The sequence below is a fragment of the Vidua chalybeata genome, chromosome 4, assembly GCF_026979565.1.
Source record: "Vidua chalybeata isolate OUT-0048 chromosome 4, bVidCha1 merged haplotype, whole genome shotgun sequence".
Taxonomy (NCBI): domain Eukaryota; kingdom Metazoa; phylum Chordata; class Aves; order Passeriformes; family Viduidae; genus Vidua; species Vidua chalybeata.
The window spans coordinates 68,832,666-68,851,809 of NC_071533.1; the positions used below are offsets into that span (position 1 = coordinate 68,832,666).

At 37.8% G+C, this 19,144-nt stretch overlaps 1 protein-coding gene across 7 annotated transcripts in view; it reads right to left on the bottom strand.

Moving 5' to 3' along the window:
- Nucleotides 1-9,360: 9,360 nt before the first annotated feature.
- The window catches only part of CTNNA2 (catenin alpha 2), a 459,487-nt gene continuing 449,703 nt past the window's right edge, over nucleotides 9,361-19,144 (bottom strand). For all 7 annotated transcript variants that reach the window (XM_053940057.1, XM_053940056.1, XM_053940058.1 and 4 more), the window contains one exon: nucleotides 9,361-10,536. In XM_053940057.1, coding sequence (XP_053796032.1) covers nucleotides 10,249-10,536 — 288 coding nt within the window. In that variant the 3' untranslated portion in view covers nucleotides 9,361-10,248. The remainder of the gene's footprint in view (nucleotides 10,537-19,144) is intronic.

Consider the following 19,144-nt stretch of genomic DNA (forward strand, 5'->3'; position numbering starts at 1 on the left):
TTTTACTGCTTCTGGTTTCAGCTGCAGCTCAGGCACAGCCAGTTTGGTTATCTCCAAGTCATGTTCTGTGGCACAAGACAGATAACATCTCAAAAAACAACACAGGCTATATAGAGGCCTGGACCCATCTGATTAGTCTGAGTTGAAGATCAATGAGAATTCTGAAACCATTAAAACCTTTGTGATATGGATGCACTCAGCCCAAACTTTCTCTCGCAGAAAGGTGTGATAAAGGATAAATCTGTTTGACAGCATTTCCTCTCTCCCAGGACACTAAAAAAAAACTTCCTAATGCCATCACAGTGGGGAATTATAAGATGCCCACCTAATGAGGTTACTATAAATAATGATGCTTCCTCCTCAACACAAAATGCTGAGGAGGTAGGAGAAAAAAAAAGTCATAAAATAATCAGTACTGAAGTATTTCTTTAAGCAAGAGCAGAGCTTTCAATAACTTGACTGCAAACCTAAAATCCCACAGCTTTGGAAGGAATAAGAAGAAAGTGAAAGCAGAAAACAAAAGAGCAAGGTGCTCTGTAGGATTGAATTAATAATGTAGAAAAACCTCCCAAGTAAGAAACACCAGTCCTGAAAGGAAAAATAAAATGTCACTGCAATCTAAAATACTTCATCAATAATAAATGCAATTGACTCTGAATGAGGTCTGTTGGCTCATTTTTTTCCTGTAGAAGCGCTGTAAATGCAGGTTACCTCCTACAAGCTGCCCTTGTCACACACAAGAGAGATTCTGCTCCTCAGCTCCAACAATCTGAGGAGGAGCCTCTGCAGCTGCTGCCATCACCCCTGAGCCCCCAAACCAAACCAAACAGATGAATGTGAATCCCTCCTGTGGCAGAAGCCTTACCTTGCCCACATCCTCACAGCCAGGAACCACTCTCCATTCAGCTGGGGAAGATCCAGGGGAGCAATTAAATTTAATGGGAGGCACAACTCCCAAATAAATCTCTGTATTTACCTCAACCAAAGCCCAGGGAAGCAAAGGTCAGGGTGTCCTCTGCAGTGAGACATTCCCACATCAGCTGCAGCCTTTCCATTTCTCTTTTGAAGTTTAATTGATGCCCTCTTTTCCTAATCAGCTGCACCAAAGCAATAAGCCTTGATGAGGAGGGCATTATCAGGAGACAACTTAGTATGCCCAGCTCATGATGCTCTTCAGGTCAATTAACAAACCATATTCTCAGCCAGACGTTTTTGGGAGTAAAACCGGGATAAATTAACAGGATTTAGAGCTGCCCTAGTAATTTTCTCTCTCTCTCTCTCTTTCCACTCCCCCCACCGAAGTTTGAAAGGCATTTGAGAAGGCGACTAAGGATAAAAAAAAGTAATTTAAGGCATTTTTCTTCACATTTTTAGTAAACCAAGGCAGTAGTTTCTGAAAAGGAAACAAACACCAGTCTTTTACAGTTATATTTGAGTCTGAAAGCAGATTTGTGCTCTACCTTTCTGTAGTGAGGGAAGGGACTAAAAGATCCTTGTGCCTGGCTGTGCACAATTAAATGATCTGGGGACACAAGTCAAGCTCATTTATAAATTCTCCCAGATTCAGCCTGGCCAATACAATCCCAGTGTGAAAACCTTTATCCATGAAATCAGCACACGTGTAGTAACTAATTTCAGACTGAGACTGGAAAATTTCCACAAAATCCACAAAATTTACATCTGAAAGATGTAACAGTTTCTCTGTGAAGGATGGTGACCACAGAGTGCAGCCCTTTCAGGAGAGGAGTTGCAGGTGTTGTGTGTTGGGTTCGTGGTATAATATTGGTAGATTCGATATCTGGAAAAATCAAAAGACAACTAAACATATCTAAATGTATCAGGGTGCTCTTTTTGAGTTTTTCCTTTTTTTAATCTTTTTGAGTGATTTCTATTGACTTGTGCTTTACTGGGAAAAAAAAAACACATTACAGATAATTTATTTTGTCATAAAATTCTTAGGAATCACACAATAAAAATTAGCTGAGGAAATTGATGGTGATATAGTAGGAAGCAGTAACAATATATGCCTCAAAATGCAACCCACAACAGTACAAACAATATTTTTCTGATGAAATATCTTTAGAAAATTAACAGAGATTACTGGTTTACATGTGAGTATCTGTGTGGGTGTAGGCTTAGACTAATTCAGTTTTTATTTTTCTTACCATCAGCCTGGTTACAGAGGTTCAGTGAGAGTCTCCAATATCTGTATCTTATTCAGGGGCCATTGGTTTAGGTCTCTTTTAGTCTGAAAATTTATATAAAACATTTACAGACTTTTTTTTTTTAATTTTCTTCTTTAATATATGCAAAATATGCATGCAAACTGGGATGGGAAACCCTTCATCAGCCTGGATAAGCACAATATGCTAATCTGACTGCAATTTCACCATGAAAAGTGCTTAGGATGATGAAAAGGGGCGAAGAGTGACATTGAAGATCGATCAAACCCTCATGTTTCCTACATTCTTCCTTAAGATCTATTAAAATTTAAATGATAAAGGCTCCATACACCTTTACATCTCTCTTAAATTTAATATCAAGTAAGTTTCTTTTAAATAAATACATACCTGAACTTATTTTAACCTATTTCTTCACTTATTTCTAAGGAATTAATCATAGAACTTCAAGATGACAATACCTGACCATGCCCTGTTTTATTTCAGGATTGTTTTTTTGAGGCTTCTTTCCAGAGTGTTTTCCAGTGCAAAATTCTTTTTCTCCTCCTCCTCCCAAAGATCCTAATTTGAAAATTTTCAAGGTACAAAGTGTAATTGCTGTCACAAATGCTGTCACAGATATATGACTGTAACACGTTTTCATGATTCTTTTAAAAGCAAAGAAATTTTTAAAAGGATTGATTTGTGCAAAAAATCAAATCCCAGCCCTAGAATTTTAGTGGGTGAAATAGCAATCCAAGTCCCCTTCAATCAGGAGAGATGCTTCCAGCTTCTTCAGGCCAAAGTGATGGAAGTTTAGTCATAAAAGAGAAAGAAAAGGTAGAAGTGGATAATTCAAAACAGGAAAGAAGATATAAAGAAATAAAGAAAAAAGGCAACCTGGAAGGGCTTATCCAATACAGTTTTTGTGACTCCAGGAAACACCTATGATTTATGAACTTCCATCACTCCTTCCCACAGATAAATCTTTCATGTGTCCATGCAAAATAGGAGCTCAGATGTAAACTGGGTTTTTTCTCTCAATCACTTTACAAAGTCACTGTTGTAGGTAAAAGGAAAAAGAAGGATTATTTCTAGGAGCAGTAGAAGCACTTGAAGATGCACACAGTGAGAAAAGCTAAAATCTCTTCCTGTGGACCGGTGACTCATGTTCAGTGTACAATAAAGCTGATGTTTGAGATGCCTGCAGCACACCTGTGCCCTCAGGCAGGGGATTTTTCCACTAATCCACACAAACACAAACCTGTGGTTTAAACTGCTTCCAGTGACAGGGATCGCCCACAGTGTGTGTGGGATTTTTGAAACATCACTTCCAGCCAAGGGAGATCAGAAATCTTTGCCCTTTGCTCCCCAAATACAGACAATTGTGTGAGCACTCAAATCAGTTTAGATCAGGGCACTAGGGAAAGCTGGAGGAGCTTTTCTTCCCAGGACAAATAAATGACTCAGTGAAAGCCCCCAGAGCTGTCTGAGCCCTCAGCTGTGCCCTCTGCAGAGTCACAGCTCTGTCTGAAGGAGCAGGTGAACCTCACATGTATGTGGGCTTCACGGAACTCTGTGACAAAGTCCAGTGATCTTAATTTATTCCACAATTATGGACCAAATAATGGATCTTCCTTACAGCCTCAGGTGTAGATCAGGGCCTAATTAATAATGGAACTTGTGTATGACAAGGAGCAGAGGGTGTGTGGGAGCTCCTGCAGGTTCCAGGCCCGGGGCTGTGTAATGCTCAGTGCAAGCTGAGGAAACCAGGGCCTGGGGTTTAACAGAGCCTGACTGAGCTTCCACACAGCCAAAACCCAACCAAACCAAATATAAACCCACTGAAAACGGTATCTGGCTTCATAGATAGAGATATAGAGGTATATATGTGTAAAATAATAGGTTCATTTAGGTTGGCAAGGCCCTCTAAGATCATCCAGTCCAACCATTCCCCCAGCACAGCCAAGGCCACCACTGACCCATGTCCCCAGGTACCACATCCACACTTTTTTTAACATTTCCAGGAATGGTGAGCCCACCACTTTCCTGGGCAGCCTGTTCCAATGCCTGACATCCCTGTCTGTGAAAATTTTTTTCTCCAATATCCAATCCAAACCTCCCCTGGCCCAGCCTGAGGCCGTTCCCTCTCCTCCTGTCCCTGTTCCCTGGCAGCAGAGCCCGACCCCCCCGGCTGTCCCCTCCTGTCAGGAGCTGTGCAGAGCCACAAGGTCCCCCCTGAGCCTCCTTTGCTCCAGGCTGAGCCCCTTTCCAGCTCCATCAGCTGTTCCTGGTGCTCCAGACCCTTCCCCATTTTCCATTCCCTTCCCTAGACATGCTCCAGTGTCTGCCTTGGAATAAAGAGCCCAGTATTTATGTATATATACATAAATACACACACACACACATACAGACACACACACACACACACACATATATCTATAAATTCAGGCATTGGGATCTGCAGAGACCCTAAAAAAATCAGTACATCCCACTATTGCATGAATGTCTTGTGTGACATTCATGCAATATTCCAACTAAATAAATTTAGCAGCTTCCTCCTGGGGAGTAGATTTCTGCTTGTCAGATTTTTGGTAATTTCTTTGTATCCTGGAAATTTTTGTGCAGGCACATCCAGAGTATGCATAATTAAAAATAGCCATAGTTATAGAAAAATATTCAAATAGGTTATGAGAGATTAAGATTTAAAAGTAGATTTTTGTTTTCATTTTTCCTCCTGCTAGCATCCAATTCTATGGTTCGCTGAGGAAACAGAGCCATAAAGATAATTTAATATGACCTCCTCAAAATGCAGGCCAAAAAACCTTATTTTTTTTTTAATAATTTCTGCATGAAATATTTCAGGAAAAGAAAATAATAGATCAAACACATCCTTCTAGCAGAGTCATTACCTCTGAATATTCTAGGAGGCTTTGGAAACACTATCTCTCTTTCTTCCTTGTGTTTAATTTTTAGTGAGCTGGGATAAAGCAGGTAAGTATAAACATTTCACATTTGGCAGTGATTCCACTCTTTCCAAGCCCATTATTATGCAGGACTCAACAAACAACACTGGAACTTTGAAATTTTGCCCAAAGGGAGAAGATAAAATTGGGTAACAGCTACTCACCTATGACACCTCACCTAACATTATCAAAAGGAGGAAACATTCCACAAGTAATTAAATATTTATTCCTTTAAAGGTATAACTAGAGCACAAAAATACATTTCTACATCCCACAGCTTTTATCAAGCTGTCAAGTTCTCCATAGCTTGGTGTTAACTGAGTCATAAAGGGAAAAATATCTAAAGCAGGAGAAATGTGTGAACCCTTGCTTGAGGATGCACTTGGTCATTCAGTGAGAAACAGGAAAAAATCTTGGTTATTCCTGATCTCTTCAGGTGCAGGTCAGAAGCAAAATCAGGGTGTGCTCAACTTCCAAACAGGTGCCTGAATTGCTAGGATGATGTGAGATAAAGTGCCTGCCCTTGGACACAGCTTCAGACCTGACCTTTCACTTCTGGGCAAACTCCTGATGAACTTTCAACCAAAAAACTTTATCCTTTTTGTCTCTTCCAGATTCCTTCCTTCTCCACACACATATTCATCATCTGACAAATTAAATGAACAGCCCAGCCTGGTCTGAGGGGTTGTTTATAAAAAGAACTGAGTGTGTTTATAAAAAGAACTGAGTGTATTTATAAAAGGAGTGAAAAGAGATGCGTTGACTTATTTCCATTATAAGCCTTTAATTCAGATTCATACCAGGGCTTCATTTACAAAACCCCAAACCTACTAATTTTTTGCTTGAAAATCCGACTGAAATCTGCATTTCTATATGCAGAAATGTCATTTTAAGTCTATAAATATCAATCCTCTGTATTAAAATCAAGTTTCAGAGAGACACAGGAACCCTGCTTTGGCCAGCTGTCTTTGAGATACAGAACAAAGCACCAGGTATAAAAATACCCACACAGTATTTTTGTTTTCATGGGACTGTTTCCCTCTGGGTTTCCACACCTTGGTCCACCTTTTCTTAAGGTGTAAAAGAACTGACCCATAGATCAGCATTTCACACCCTGAGGGCAGCGTAGCAGGAAATTACTGGATCAAAGTGAATCTCTGCAGATGCTTTATCCCCCGCTCCCTTATTGTCAAAGCAGTTGTTCAGCTTTAAACATATGAAAACTATCCTTCATATGGAGCCAAGCACTTAAACTCATGTGTGAGTTTAATAATGAGATTGAGATCAGTGGGAATTAAGGATTAAAAAGTGCTATGTCTGAGTAATGAACTAAGTTATTTTGCTACACCTCAAACCCCTGTTCCTTTGTAGTAATGACCTGCTCCTTGACCTAAAATACAGATTTAGCTATGCTAACTCTTCACTTTCAGATTCTCAGTCTAATAAATAAAAAAACAAGTACAGGAAAAAAAAAAAACAAAACTTAAGAACATTACTTTGAAAGTTATCTACAGGTTTTTTGTGTTCTCTGACTTCTTAATTCAGGAACTGTCTCCGTGCTGAAGATGTGTATTATAAATTGAAATACCTTCATGGTCATTTTCCCACGGTTTATTAAAATGGGAAAGCCATTTCAATGGGAAAGTTTATCAAATGGGAAGTTTATCAAAATGGAAAGCCAAAAATTTTCTCTAGCTTTCTTCTTATGGCCACAGATGAAAAGCTACAGACATTTCTGACTGTCTTTGGTAACTTGGGTGTCTAATTCTCACGGAGAAAATACAACACCTGGCATATGAATAACAAGAAGAGGGACCACAGAATTTAAAACCACACTAGAAACTGTCTTCAGCTCAGCCCTCTGACCTTCATGTTTGTCTTCAAAACAGTCATTTGCTGTGTATTTATCAGCTGGAAGCAAATTATTTAAAAATAACTACGTTCTGTCATTAAGAAATATAAAAATATATTCACTTCTCTTGCATTTCAGGTACAACTTGAACATTTTCCAGCTTGTAGGCACACAGGAAGATGTGTGATACCCACACATTTTGGTTGAGAACCAAGGTGATAGTCATGAGAAAGGGGTGCAGATTTCTGAGCAAAGGTGTGGAGTTCCCTTTTTTCAATGGAGGAATGTCTCTTGAGAACATTTCCAAAATCCACATTAGTTTTTTTACGTCTACCCTTTATACTACACTCAAAATTCTTCTAGATCTGTAAGATTTGCAAGATTTCAAGATGGAAAGTCTGTGGAATGACTTCTTGATTGGTGTGGTTAATGGAATTATCATTGTGGCAACTGTGACATTGTGATAATGAATTTCACAATTTACTTATTTTAAGAAAAAAAAAAATTCAAAATATTGAACTTGCTGTTTGACAGTTCACTTTGTAACACTGGGTTTTTGAGTTCTAAGTGCCAGTAGTTACTTTTTGCTTATTTAGTAATTTCACAGAATCATAGAATGGTTTGGGTTGGAAGGGACCTTAAAGATCATATAGTTCAAAACTGTCGGTGCCTTACCTGATTTAGTCTCTCCTTGTATGGCAGAAATTCCAGATTTTGTAATGCTTCTCATGTTTCCATGTACTTTCCCATCCCCTGTTTCAGATGAGTGGATGAAAACTGCATAAACAAGTCAAACACAGGCACCCAATATTTTCCTCTGTCAAACCTGTCCTCATCCTGTTGGCTTTACTACACGAGCTGGGCACTGAACTGGCACATCCTGGTTGGTTCCTGGCTCATTTTTTCATGTGCATTACTTTATCATTTATCAACACTACATTTTATTGTGTGACCATGAAGATATTTAGAGCATAGATGGTCAAAAGGCAAACAAACCATCCAAAAGTAGGATTTTAATGGCCATGGACTAAGTTGCCCAAAATCACTCTGGATTCTTCCCTCACTGAGTGATTTTCGTGGAGCATTTCACAGACACAGTCACTATTCTGAGTGAGTGACTGATCCCAGACTCCCTTCACTATGATCTTTATCCATGGGGACTCCAGCACTGGAGAGTCCACATGTTCACAGGTTCCATTAGACTATGTGCTTTCCTCTAAACTTTTCCAAATTTGAGATGCCTTTTCAAGCAACAACATCACTTTTAAGCAACCATTGGGCTAATCCGTCAGAGTTTTAGAGGAAAACACTTCTGAAGAAGACCTATTACTTTTCTTCATGGCACATTGCCTATTTTCATTTTTCATGCTGCACGCCAGGACATTTTTACTTGTCTGTTATTTGCTATTTTGGTCTTTAGACTCTGTATCTGTCTTTTCTCTCTATAATCTCATTTGTAAAGATCCCAATTACTTTTAGGGGGTTAATTGTTACCACAAGCAATGTCAGTCTATGTCAGACTCCACGGCTTTGTAGGGAAAGCTCTGCAAAGACTTCCCCACATCTCATATATTTTGGTCATGTCTACGCTCTCCAGCTCTGATTGGGGAACTGCTTTTATTACACAGTACAACTAAAGAAAGCAAAAATAGTAATTTCCCGAAAGACCTCTGAGAGTACATTTCTTTACATAGACTGTGTAGGAGGGCAATAGAACAAAATTTGGTGCTTTGCTATTCTGAGGAATAATCAGCGTATCTGAGACAACATCCAAACATCTCTCAAAAACTCTGCAAGGCCCACACTTGTCACTATTGCTGTAACTCGGTGTTTATCAGAGTGTTTCAAATCCCCTGTGAGGCCATGAATGTTCCCTTAACTTGATAGTATGTAATTATAATGAAAATTAATAGATGTTCATTATTTTTCTTTTATATAGACACCCAGACTTTTTGATAATGATAATACAGGCGATGTAGTTAAGTAACTGTTGGTGTCAAAAGGGAATAAAAGTAGATATTTGTGCAAGGGACTTTGTACAGGTCTGTAAAACGTGGCACAATAGGTGATTCCAAGGTTGTGAAGTGCCAACCTTACAAGTGAATAAATTGAATTATCTTTATGACCCTTCTCAGGTGTTGCATTTAAACAAATAATTTCATCCCACATGATACATATGTCTCATATGTATTGAGGGTTAAATCTGCCTTAGATTTAAACTCTGGTTTTGACCCACTGACCATGTTTGGCTTATTCTGCCTAATAAAAAAAAGAGAAAATTCACAAAAATTAAGAATAAAAAGGAATCACAAGGCAGAATTAGTGACTCTATACATCAACAATGATTCAGGAGATACCTGTGCATTAAAGGAGACGAGCCAGATTGAGGATTCCAAGGTTAAATGAGTTTATTGAGTTAGTGGTTACAATGGTATGTCAGATACCTGTAATCCAAGCTACACCTACATATTTGCCTCTAAATTCTCACACTGTCAGTTCCCGTGTCTCTAAACATTCCACCACCAGGTCTTCTATTACTAATATAATAATAATAATAATAATCAGAATAATAATCATAATATAAAAGGCAATGTCAATCACCATATTGTGCTTCATACTCCACCATAAGGAATTCAATTGGCAAAAGTAAACCTCTGGTCATATTAATGGGCTTAATTGAAATGTGAGCAGTCATAACACTACTAGAATATAAAGAACAAAATCTGGTTCAAAAGAAGCATTTTTAAGATGAATTAGTTTGAATCTGTTTTAAAAATTCACATACTATAATGAAGATGACTTAAAAGTTATATTATTTAATTATTGGGCCACACATTGAAGCATATTGGCTAGTACATTTTTGCACTGCAACAGAAGCAATACAAGCTTTATGGTCTACCATTACAATTCCTTTTTTTTTTTTTTTTTCACTTAATATACCTGCCAACCTAATGTTTCTTGCATGCATAAAAATTTTGGGGTTTAGACTTGAATTTGTCATTTATTCCACACATATACCCCCATGACGCAAATTCTTTGGCCAATTTAATGCTATAGTTTCGTTTAAAAAGGAAGCTTGGAGTTAAGTCCACTTAACATCAGAAGGCAATGCCCTGAATTTCGGGCACTGCAGAGAGTTATTTACTGGAATAGAGTCTCAGGTCGCATGCAAATTGTCACCTTGTCCCCCCCACCCCATGCCAGACGCACACAAGTCGGCAGGTACGCATACAAAAAGGAATATAAAACCCTCCTGGTAAAGCTCAGTGGTTTAGAATGAATCCATAGCTTTAAATTCACTTAAGGCCTGTACAGGGGAAATATGTTTCTTCTGGGACCCTCTCCTCACTCTTGTCTGATATTCTTCTGGTTTTTCTCTCTTTACTAGAGGTTTCTTCTCGGGGGCCTTCATCTTCCAAGACACAACTGGAGAGTTCACTGCAGCAGTGCCATAGACCTTCTGATATTTCGTAGAAGCCACATATGATGCTTTCACTGTAAGGACCACAGCGTTCATCAGGTTTTTAGCTGCCTGGATGAGAGAAGTGGCACTGTCCAGCTACAAACAGAAAACAAAATGAAATATAGCAAGGTTACTCCAAAACAAAATACAGCAAGGTCATTCCGTGGCTGGATCACTGGGCCATTTCCTGACTGGAGCCTGGATCCTCCCAGATCTCATTAAAGATGGATCAAATCCTCTTCCTTGGGGTACCCTGGAGTATCCAGCACTGGCAACATCATGCACTGAACAGGAAAGGTAAGACTGTGGTACCTCACATTAAATTTTCTTAATAAGTTAAAGGAAAAGCTTGTGTTGTCTGGGGGTTGTTTTTTGTTTGTCAGTTTGTCTGTTTTTTTGGTTGTTGATTATTTTTCTACAGTTTAAGAAGTTTTCTGTTTTCTCACACAAATCCTTTTACTTCTTACTTAAATCTTTAAACATTTACTGTTACACATCAACTGCAAAACAGGTCAACAGGGATTTTTCCCAAGTGTTCCAGTTCGTTCTAATTATTCCTGTTAGGCCAGGATAACACCTCCAGTGATGTCTACAGGAACAGTGTGAGGCCAGCACTGAGCTTGTTAGAGAATCCCATCTGAAAAGATGAAAGGAGGTTCTGAAACCCCTACAGAAATGAAAAGATGTGACGGTTAACTGCAGGTTTTGGCAGCTCCTGTAATGTGTGAGTTACTTATGGTCTCAAGGAATGTTCCTTTGTGGTTACCAGGCTTTTTGTACTTTTGTGCTTCTCCCATGCATGAACCTGCCTGAGGTTCCTGGGTGTCCTCAGGATGTAAGAGCCCTCAAGGACTTGGAGAGCTTCAAAACACTGGGACTTCCAGTCAGCAAGCTTCCATCATACTGAAGTGAAGTACATAACCCTGGCCAAAATTTTTAAAAGATTTCAATATACAATGGGGACTTCCAAGACCATGCCTCAATGTTCCACAATGTGAATCAGGCACTCGCCAGATCCAAGTGGATAGTCTCAGAGTGGTAAGTCCTAAAAATATGCTCCTAAGGACTGTAGCAAGCCAGGTTGCTACTTCTGATGTTCAATTATCGCTTTCCTAAAATACTGAAGGGTGGGATAGATTTTTTTTTTGTGATAAAGCCTTTCAGATATACCACAGAAATGGCTTCAATTACTTATGTCTTCCCCAGACTGTAGGAATGATATGAGATGTAGTATTACTTTATCTCTTTGATTCCACTCCACATGTTCAGTAAGTTTTTGGCTATTTTTAATTAGTACAAATTGCCTGTGTCACTCAACCTTTCCTGCTCCCTGTTTTGGCAGCACATGGCTGTGTAATAAAAATGCTAAGCAAGGTAAGCAGGACAAACAGTCATAAGGCAATAACAAATCCCACACCATACTTCACCTCAAGCGTTTTGAGTCATTAACAGAAGAGTTCAGGAGAAATCTCCTTCTGAAGTGTCAGTGACTGATGTGAACAAAAATAGACATTACAGAAAGCCTGTATTTGAAACCACATTAATCTATACTTACCTAGGGTATTTTATTTCCTCTGCTCTGGCCTTAAACTCATTATGGTTCATCAAATACATAAACAGCTACATACAGTGAGGTGAAAAACCAAGAAAAAAAAGCATTTTAATGACATTCACGTACGTGGTGCCATTCCCTGAAATGCACAGTTAATTCCCTGCCCCTAGTAAATATTTTTCCTTGGGACTAATTTGTATTTCTGTTAGTAAAAGAAATGAAGTTAAAAGATGGAAAATTACATTACATGGCAGAAACATGACTGTTCAATAGGGAGTAATGAAATATAATCCAGTCTAGTGTTATTCTATAACCACACTGCTGCATGATTTATAAGGCAATCTGTATGTTTGTTGGCAAATAACAGATCACACTCTATTAAATTAGGATATTCTAATTTACTACACAGATCTACAATCAAGCATTATTCATTGTTAAATGATTCTTTTTGAAACACTGGTGGATTGATATTGAATATAAAGTGATACCATCAAATAGTGTTTACTTCATAATCAGTGTGGATAAACTGACTGGATTGAGCCTCTACTGCACAGTCCTGAATGAATTCTGGTTGCTTCACATTTACCACCACAAAAAGCTGTTTTACATATATTAAGAAACAGAATAATTAAAGGAAGCATTTTTAAATGAGGGGGCATCAAATTGAGATGCTTAAACCCATACACAGAGTTCAATCTACACCTCTGAACACAGCAATCAGTAATTTTATGGACTGTAGTGATAAGGGCATGCAGAATCTCAGATGCAGGCTGTAATGACACTTTTTAGGAAACCAGGTTTTGTGTTTTGGTGCCATTTTAACTCTCTTCAGTTTCAACATGCTGTTAGAGTAGGTAAGAGCTCCCTGTTTTCACCATTAAGAATCACATTTTAAGATGTAGATACTCAGTCTTTGACCTTAATATCCACTTATCTTGTAAAAGACTTCCAAGTCTTGGAACCAGAAAAGAGACATAAAACCCCATCACAGGCTGTGGGTGTTCTCCAAAATCTGCTGCTGCGTGGATGCATCCAATTTGGCCACGCAAGCACTTCCTGTGATTTTCTTATGGCCTCCAGCTCCTTGCTTGTGTTATGGCTCAGCAAAGAAGAACTAAACTGAATGAACATCATTCCAATTAACATTTAGATCTTCCCACAGCACCATGTTGCTCCAGCTTTAAGCTGTGCTTTGCCACACAGGCACAAAGCTGGAATGAGGCAGCAATGAATCAAGCCCTGAGTGTGTTAATTCCTTACAAAATCTGGGCACAGAAACGTATGCACCTTTCCAAATGTTATGTTAATAATAAAAAAAAATCATAAGAAGGAAAATTAACATCTCAAATAAAAGCACCACTAGGAAAATTACTTCACAGTACAGAAGGCAACCTTTACTCCCTGCAATACCCACAGAATTACAGATATAACAGCCAACAGAACCTTTGACTTGCTGCACAAAGTAATGGTGTTCTGCTGCTTAGACTTTAAAAATATACTTGCCTGCTTTTAGGAAAAAAAAAAAAGCTCTCTCAACCATAAAAGATAAACTTAGGTTACTGTCCCACAAAACTCTAAGAACAGTGAATGCTGAGGAAAATTCAAAATTAATAAAGAACCTAAGAATAACTGCACTGGACCTGGTCACTTAGAATAAGTAAGGTTGGAAAAGATCTGCCAAGAATATAATTCAAGGGTTTTCTTCCCCCTAGAGAAAATCCTTTGGGTTAGGAGTTTTTGAGCTGCTTATCAGCTGTTCTGCAATTTTCCTGCACTATTTGCAGAATTTTCCAGAATCTTGAGCTAATCAAGATTTCTCGCTTCTTTTACATATACACATAATCTAAGTAAAATAAGCAGCAATTGCAATAAAAAAATAGCTGAAGAATGGGAGGGAATAAAGCTGGAAATTTTTGTCCTTAACAGTAAAGCAATGAAAAGAGATGTTCTCCCTGCATTGTCACACTGTTGTAATGGGGAAGAACTATGTTTTACAAAGGAGAAAATCTAACTTCCAGAGATGTCTTATATTTATAACAATAAATACCCATAAAAATTAAGGGAAATTGAGGAAAAAAAACCCCAGTCTCTATTTCCAGTGAGTAATAACACAGAATGGGTAGTTTTAAAAGAGTTGCTTGCTTAAGAATTTTCTATATTATTACTGCTGACTTTAATAAACCTTGAAAAGTGGGTGAAGACATCAAAAGAATTGTAGATAGTTTCTAGTCTCTATATATTTGAGCAACGAAAATAAAATGACCTGTGAAATTATAGGCCAGCTCAGCTGACAGCACTCCCAAATGAAATGATGCAATGTCTGTGGCAGACTCCATAAATAGAGGAAAGAAATGCAGTTAGTGGTAAGCAAAGGCCTGTGTGGGTTAAAATATTTTCAAAGTAACCTACATCATATTTTGGTATGATTAAACTTTGAATTGCTTAAAATAATGCTGTAGGTATAATTGGATCTTTGAAAGGTCTTTTGCTTAGTAATACATGACAGTTTGATTAAAAACTCAGTTGACACAAAACTAACAAGACACATACACAGAAGGATTCCAGATTCTCCAGCAGCTGCTTCCAGAAGTACATATACACACACATAAAAAAATCAGTGCTCAACAATGAATTTCGCAGTGGGGTCTTGGAGGAACCATTTGGAGGCTTCACAATATTAATATTTCTACTAAAAACTTGGAAAGAAAGTCACTCATTTGATGAAATTTGCAGATAACAATTGGGAACTGTCAAGTCATGCAAAGGGCAAGTGATTGATATCTAATTAGCTGCTAAAAGCCACAAATGAAGATTTAATTCTGGCCAGATCTACAGCAGATGATACCTAATTAGACAATAAGGAACTTTATTCTCTGCAGGATTCCAGGCAATCACTCCTTGAGTACACAAAAAGGAGGAGACTGATTAAATAGGTTCAATTATCATATTCAGTTTATTGTCTGTGCACAGTTATGGGATACTGAGTCCTCTTCTCCATGCAAGAACAATACTGAGGAACTGGGAAAGAACTTAGAGAAACTCAGTAACACAAAAACATCTTTTATGGGAAAGACTCAGCCAGCTCTGTTTTTCCCACTTTCAAATGAATGACTAAAAAATGAGTTTTCACTGACTGAAATCAGCAAGTACATGGTAACAAAGCTGATTATATTTCAAGTTCCACATGTAAGACAAAGATAAAACTTAAAGGCTGAGAGGCAGAGCAGGTCATTTTAGTTATTAATTACCTGAAATTATTTATTTAGCAGTTATATTAATTAATCAGAAGAACTCATGAAAGATTGATTCTATTTCTTGAAATTGTGAAATCAATATTGGATGGTTTTGCTTAATATGTATTAACTAGTGGACATTTTTAGTGCACATCAATTCAGGGAGCCTGGGCACCAGTTATGCAGGAAGGCAGCTTAGCTGATAACAACAGCCCCTACTGTCCTTGAAAGGTGTGAAAACAACAAAAAAAAATAGTATGAGGAGCTATTGAAAAATACAGTTTGGTCTGGTTCACTTTATAGAGATTGGGAGGAGAAAATATAATTTATTTTACACGTTGAAACAGAACCTGTAGCTCCTCAAATACTCTTTGCCAAGATTTGATTTGTACACCTTTAGCAGGTGACTTAGGCACTGCCAAGCCCTAAGGATTTCTGTGAATTCTGGGTAAATTCCTTGCTTTTTCTCCTATCCAAAGGAAGTTCACACTTTCCTGGTCAAGGTATAGTTGCTCTTATCCCACCCCAAAAGTCAATCAACAGTCTCCAGAGAAAATAAAGCTACAATTAGGCAATTATGAATCTGGATAGTAAATCAGGAGTATGGATTTCTCAGACTGTATTCTTATGCAAGAGAACATTTTCCTCTCAGCTGCACTTAACAGTAAATCCACACCTACAAGAAGTATGCCAGAAAAAGATCTTATTTATAAAATCATATCTTACGTTTCTGTGGCACATTTCATGCATAAAACATGAGCCTGTTGGAGAGAGCCAATGCAAGAATGGCCTGTTTGCTATTCAGATGCTCCCTTCCCTATGGAAGGAGACATCTGCGCTTTATCAGCGCTACTGAGGGTCTGTTTTAGTCAGTCACTTCAAAATCTCTCAGGCCTCTTGCTAGCTACAGTCCATTTGGAGGAAACTATACTAAATACTTGAAAATCTCTCTCTCAAAAGAAGTCTTTATCTGGAATGTAATGTGGTCATAATAATGTTAAAAATGGATCTGCAGCTACACAGAGAAAATTGTATTGTACTTGTCCTTTCCTAGCTATTTGTTTCCACATTTGACTGCAATTAACTTACTCCTTTATACATGATGAATATTTAATTCATTCTGGGGATAGTTGTGTTTTATAGGTGCCCAATCCACTGAATAATCACTCTCATCTGCATTTTTTCAATTACAGGTAAGAAACCCAGGGGATTCCCAAGCCCATTTGGTTGTATTAAACAAAGGCTGCCACGTCCAAGGACAGCAGAAAGCACAAAAATACAGCAATAACTATGGATATTTTCTATCTTCTATGGACTATAGTCATTTTAAAACACATTACCAACTGCTGTATGCTAATTTGCAAAAGCAGAAACAAATAAAAATACTCCCAGAACTGACATTCCCAGTAAAAGGTAAACAGGCATAATAGAAATGCATTTCTACATTTGCTTTAATATTTATTCCAAGTAAATATTTTAGTATTTTAGAAACAAAAGTATAAATGACAAAATTATATCCTAATTCATTTGCTTTGAGAACACTTAATGTAAAAGCTCATATTTTAACAACTGAAATGGTGAAATGATAAAAAGACAATTGGAAACACCTGAAAGTTAACTAATTACCTAATTACCTAATTATTTTTCTGGAAAATAATTATTGCTAGTGTCTCTCCAGCCTGCAGATCCCAAAGGTAGAAAATAAGTTTTTGAATTTTTGATAGATATTATTTTTTTTCTATCCAACAAATGCATTTACAGTGAATAAATTATTTCTCCCATACTATTATGGGAGAATTATTACTCTCATACTATTGCTATGAGAAATGCATTACAATAATTTATCTAGTTACCAAATATAATATAGGTTATTTCCTCAGTATTTAACATTTATTTAATATCTCGTTGCATTCATTTCAGAATTTAATGGGGCAAATTATTTTGACCCATAACAAAAAAAAAATATCTCAGAAACATTTAATTTTCTTTTTCTACTCATTATCTGCCATTTCATAGGAGAAAAAAGATGCCAAACCAGTACAATTCTTACCACTCACCAGAACCTCTGTAAGGACAAGCAATCCTACACAGCATTGAATTTTTAAAATTCAATTGCTTTAGCAGCTTTTTTCATGCTACAGCACTGTCTCAGAACTTTCAGAGTCTACTGCTGAATTAAAGTATTTCACAACAATCTGAATGCCAAAATATCTGGAAAAACTCTACAGGAAAAGGAAAAAGTCCTCAGTGACTAAAGCTAAAGGAGTTTTGTAGATGGGTTGTTTACACCACACGTTTTCTTTGCTAAGGCTGAACGTAGAGGAAGAAACACTTTCTACATCAACTCACAACTGAGAAACAAGGGAATGAGTCTTCTGCCACGACGACTTGAGGGCTTTTTCTTCCAAATCTTCCTCATTCTGCACGGAAGGAATGTCTGGAGGATGATGGCAAGGGTGGAATGTCCTGGACAAAGAGCAGGATTGTCTAATGGCCATCACAACTCCAACGCTACCTGAAGCAAACTCAGCACAACCACATTTACACCTTCAAAACCATTCTGCCCCATGGAATTTTCTCTGAGTTCTTGGATGATTAACAGGAAATAGAATTTTGTATGACTGATTTAAACCTAATATTCAACAAGATAGAACATCTGCAGCAAGATGAAGTCCATACTCTATCTGATGGGAGAGGCAAACTCCAGCTATAACTAAAACTTTTTTATATTGCCAGGAGGATTTCTGAAGAAAATTAGAGTAGGAAGTCTGCCAAAACTCGGTATCAAGCCAAATAAAAAAGCAATTTGCACTAATTTACACAGGGATTCACATGCCTGAAGTCTACCCAAGATATAACATGGTCTGAACCTGAGGTCACAGAAAAGCATGGGCAGGTCTCTGACAAAAACATCAGTACACATTTCCATTATCATATCCAATTGCAGCTAAATCTGAAAAAAAGAGGAAAGAAATGATCTCTAACTAATCTATGCTACTGATCTACCTGCTCCCAACTGGAGTTCTGACTGGTAATTTGAAGATAGAAATACATTTTAAAAGCCCAAAATAATCTAATGCTCTTTCAAGCTGAGTTTTAGGAGCAAATCTTTTTGTTCTTTATCTAGAGAACAGGTACAATAAAAGGAAAAAAAAAACCATGTCTTTCTAACACTCTTACCTGAAAGGAGTCCAAATCATGTCTGGTTGGCTGGAAATTGTACTCAGTGACAAAATGCAGGAGACTTTGGATACAAAAAAAATCAATAAAGCACAGAAACACTGTATGCTTTACACGAGTAAATGTGTTATCTCCTGCTATTCCTCCTGATTTTGTTTCAAAGAAAACAAAATAAAAAGCAGCACAAAGCAGGACTTAGGACTGCAATGCTGAGAAATGTGCTATTTCCCCAAATTCTTTTTTAATTTGTACCACTGTCAGAGTGGTATCAGTATGTGATTTATCTCCATGTCTTCATCTGTGGGGATCTGACAGTTTTTGAGGCAAATCTGCTCCTTCAGCTCCTTTCCTATCTACAAAGTCATATTTGCCAGGTCAGCACAGGGACACTTTGAAGATAAGTGCTCCACAGGCACAGCAGGATTTTCTCAGGAAAACGCTTGGAAACAATGCATCAAACACGTCAGAATAAATAATAATAATAAAAAAAATCTTATTGTAGATTGGAAGATGATACCAGGACAACTATTCCTTGCTTGCTAAAGTTTGCCTGCTGTTGTTCATGTGTATTTTACGTCTTGTAGAAGCAGATAAAGGCTTCAACCATTCAAGATATTGATCATTTTTGAGGTGCTAAAAGGATTTGACTCCCTTGGAGCTGAGGGTCCTTCCAGTGTTGATCAACTCAATCAGTGAAAAGATTCCTTTCTCTGTTTGATTTCCTGAGCACTTTCCAGGA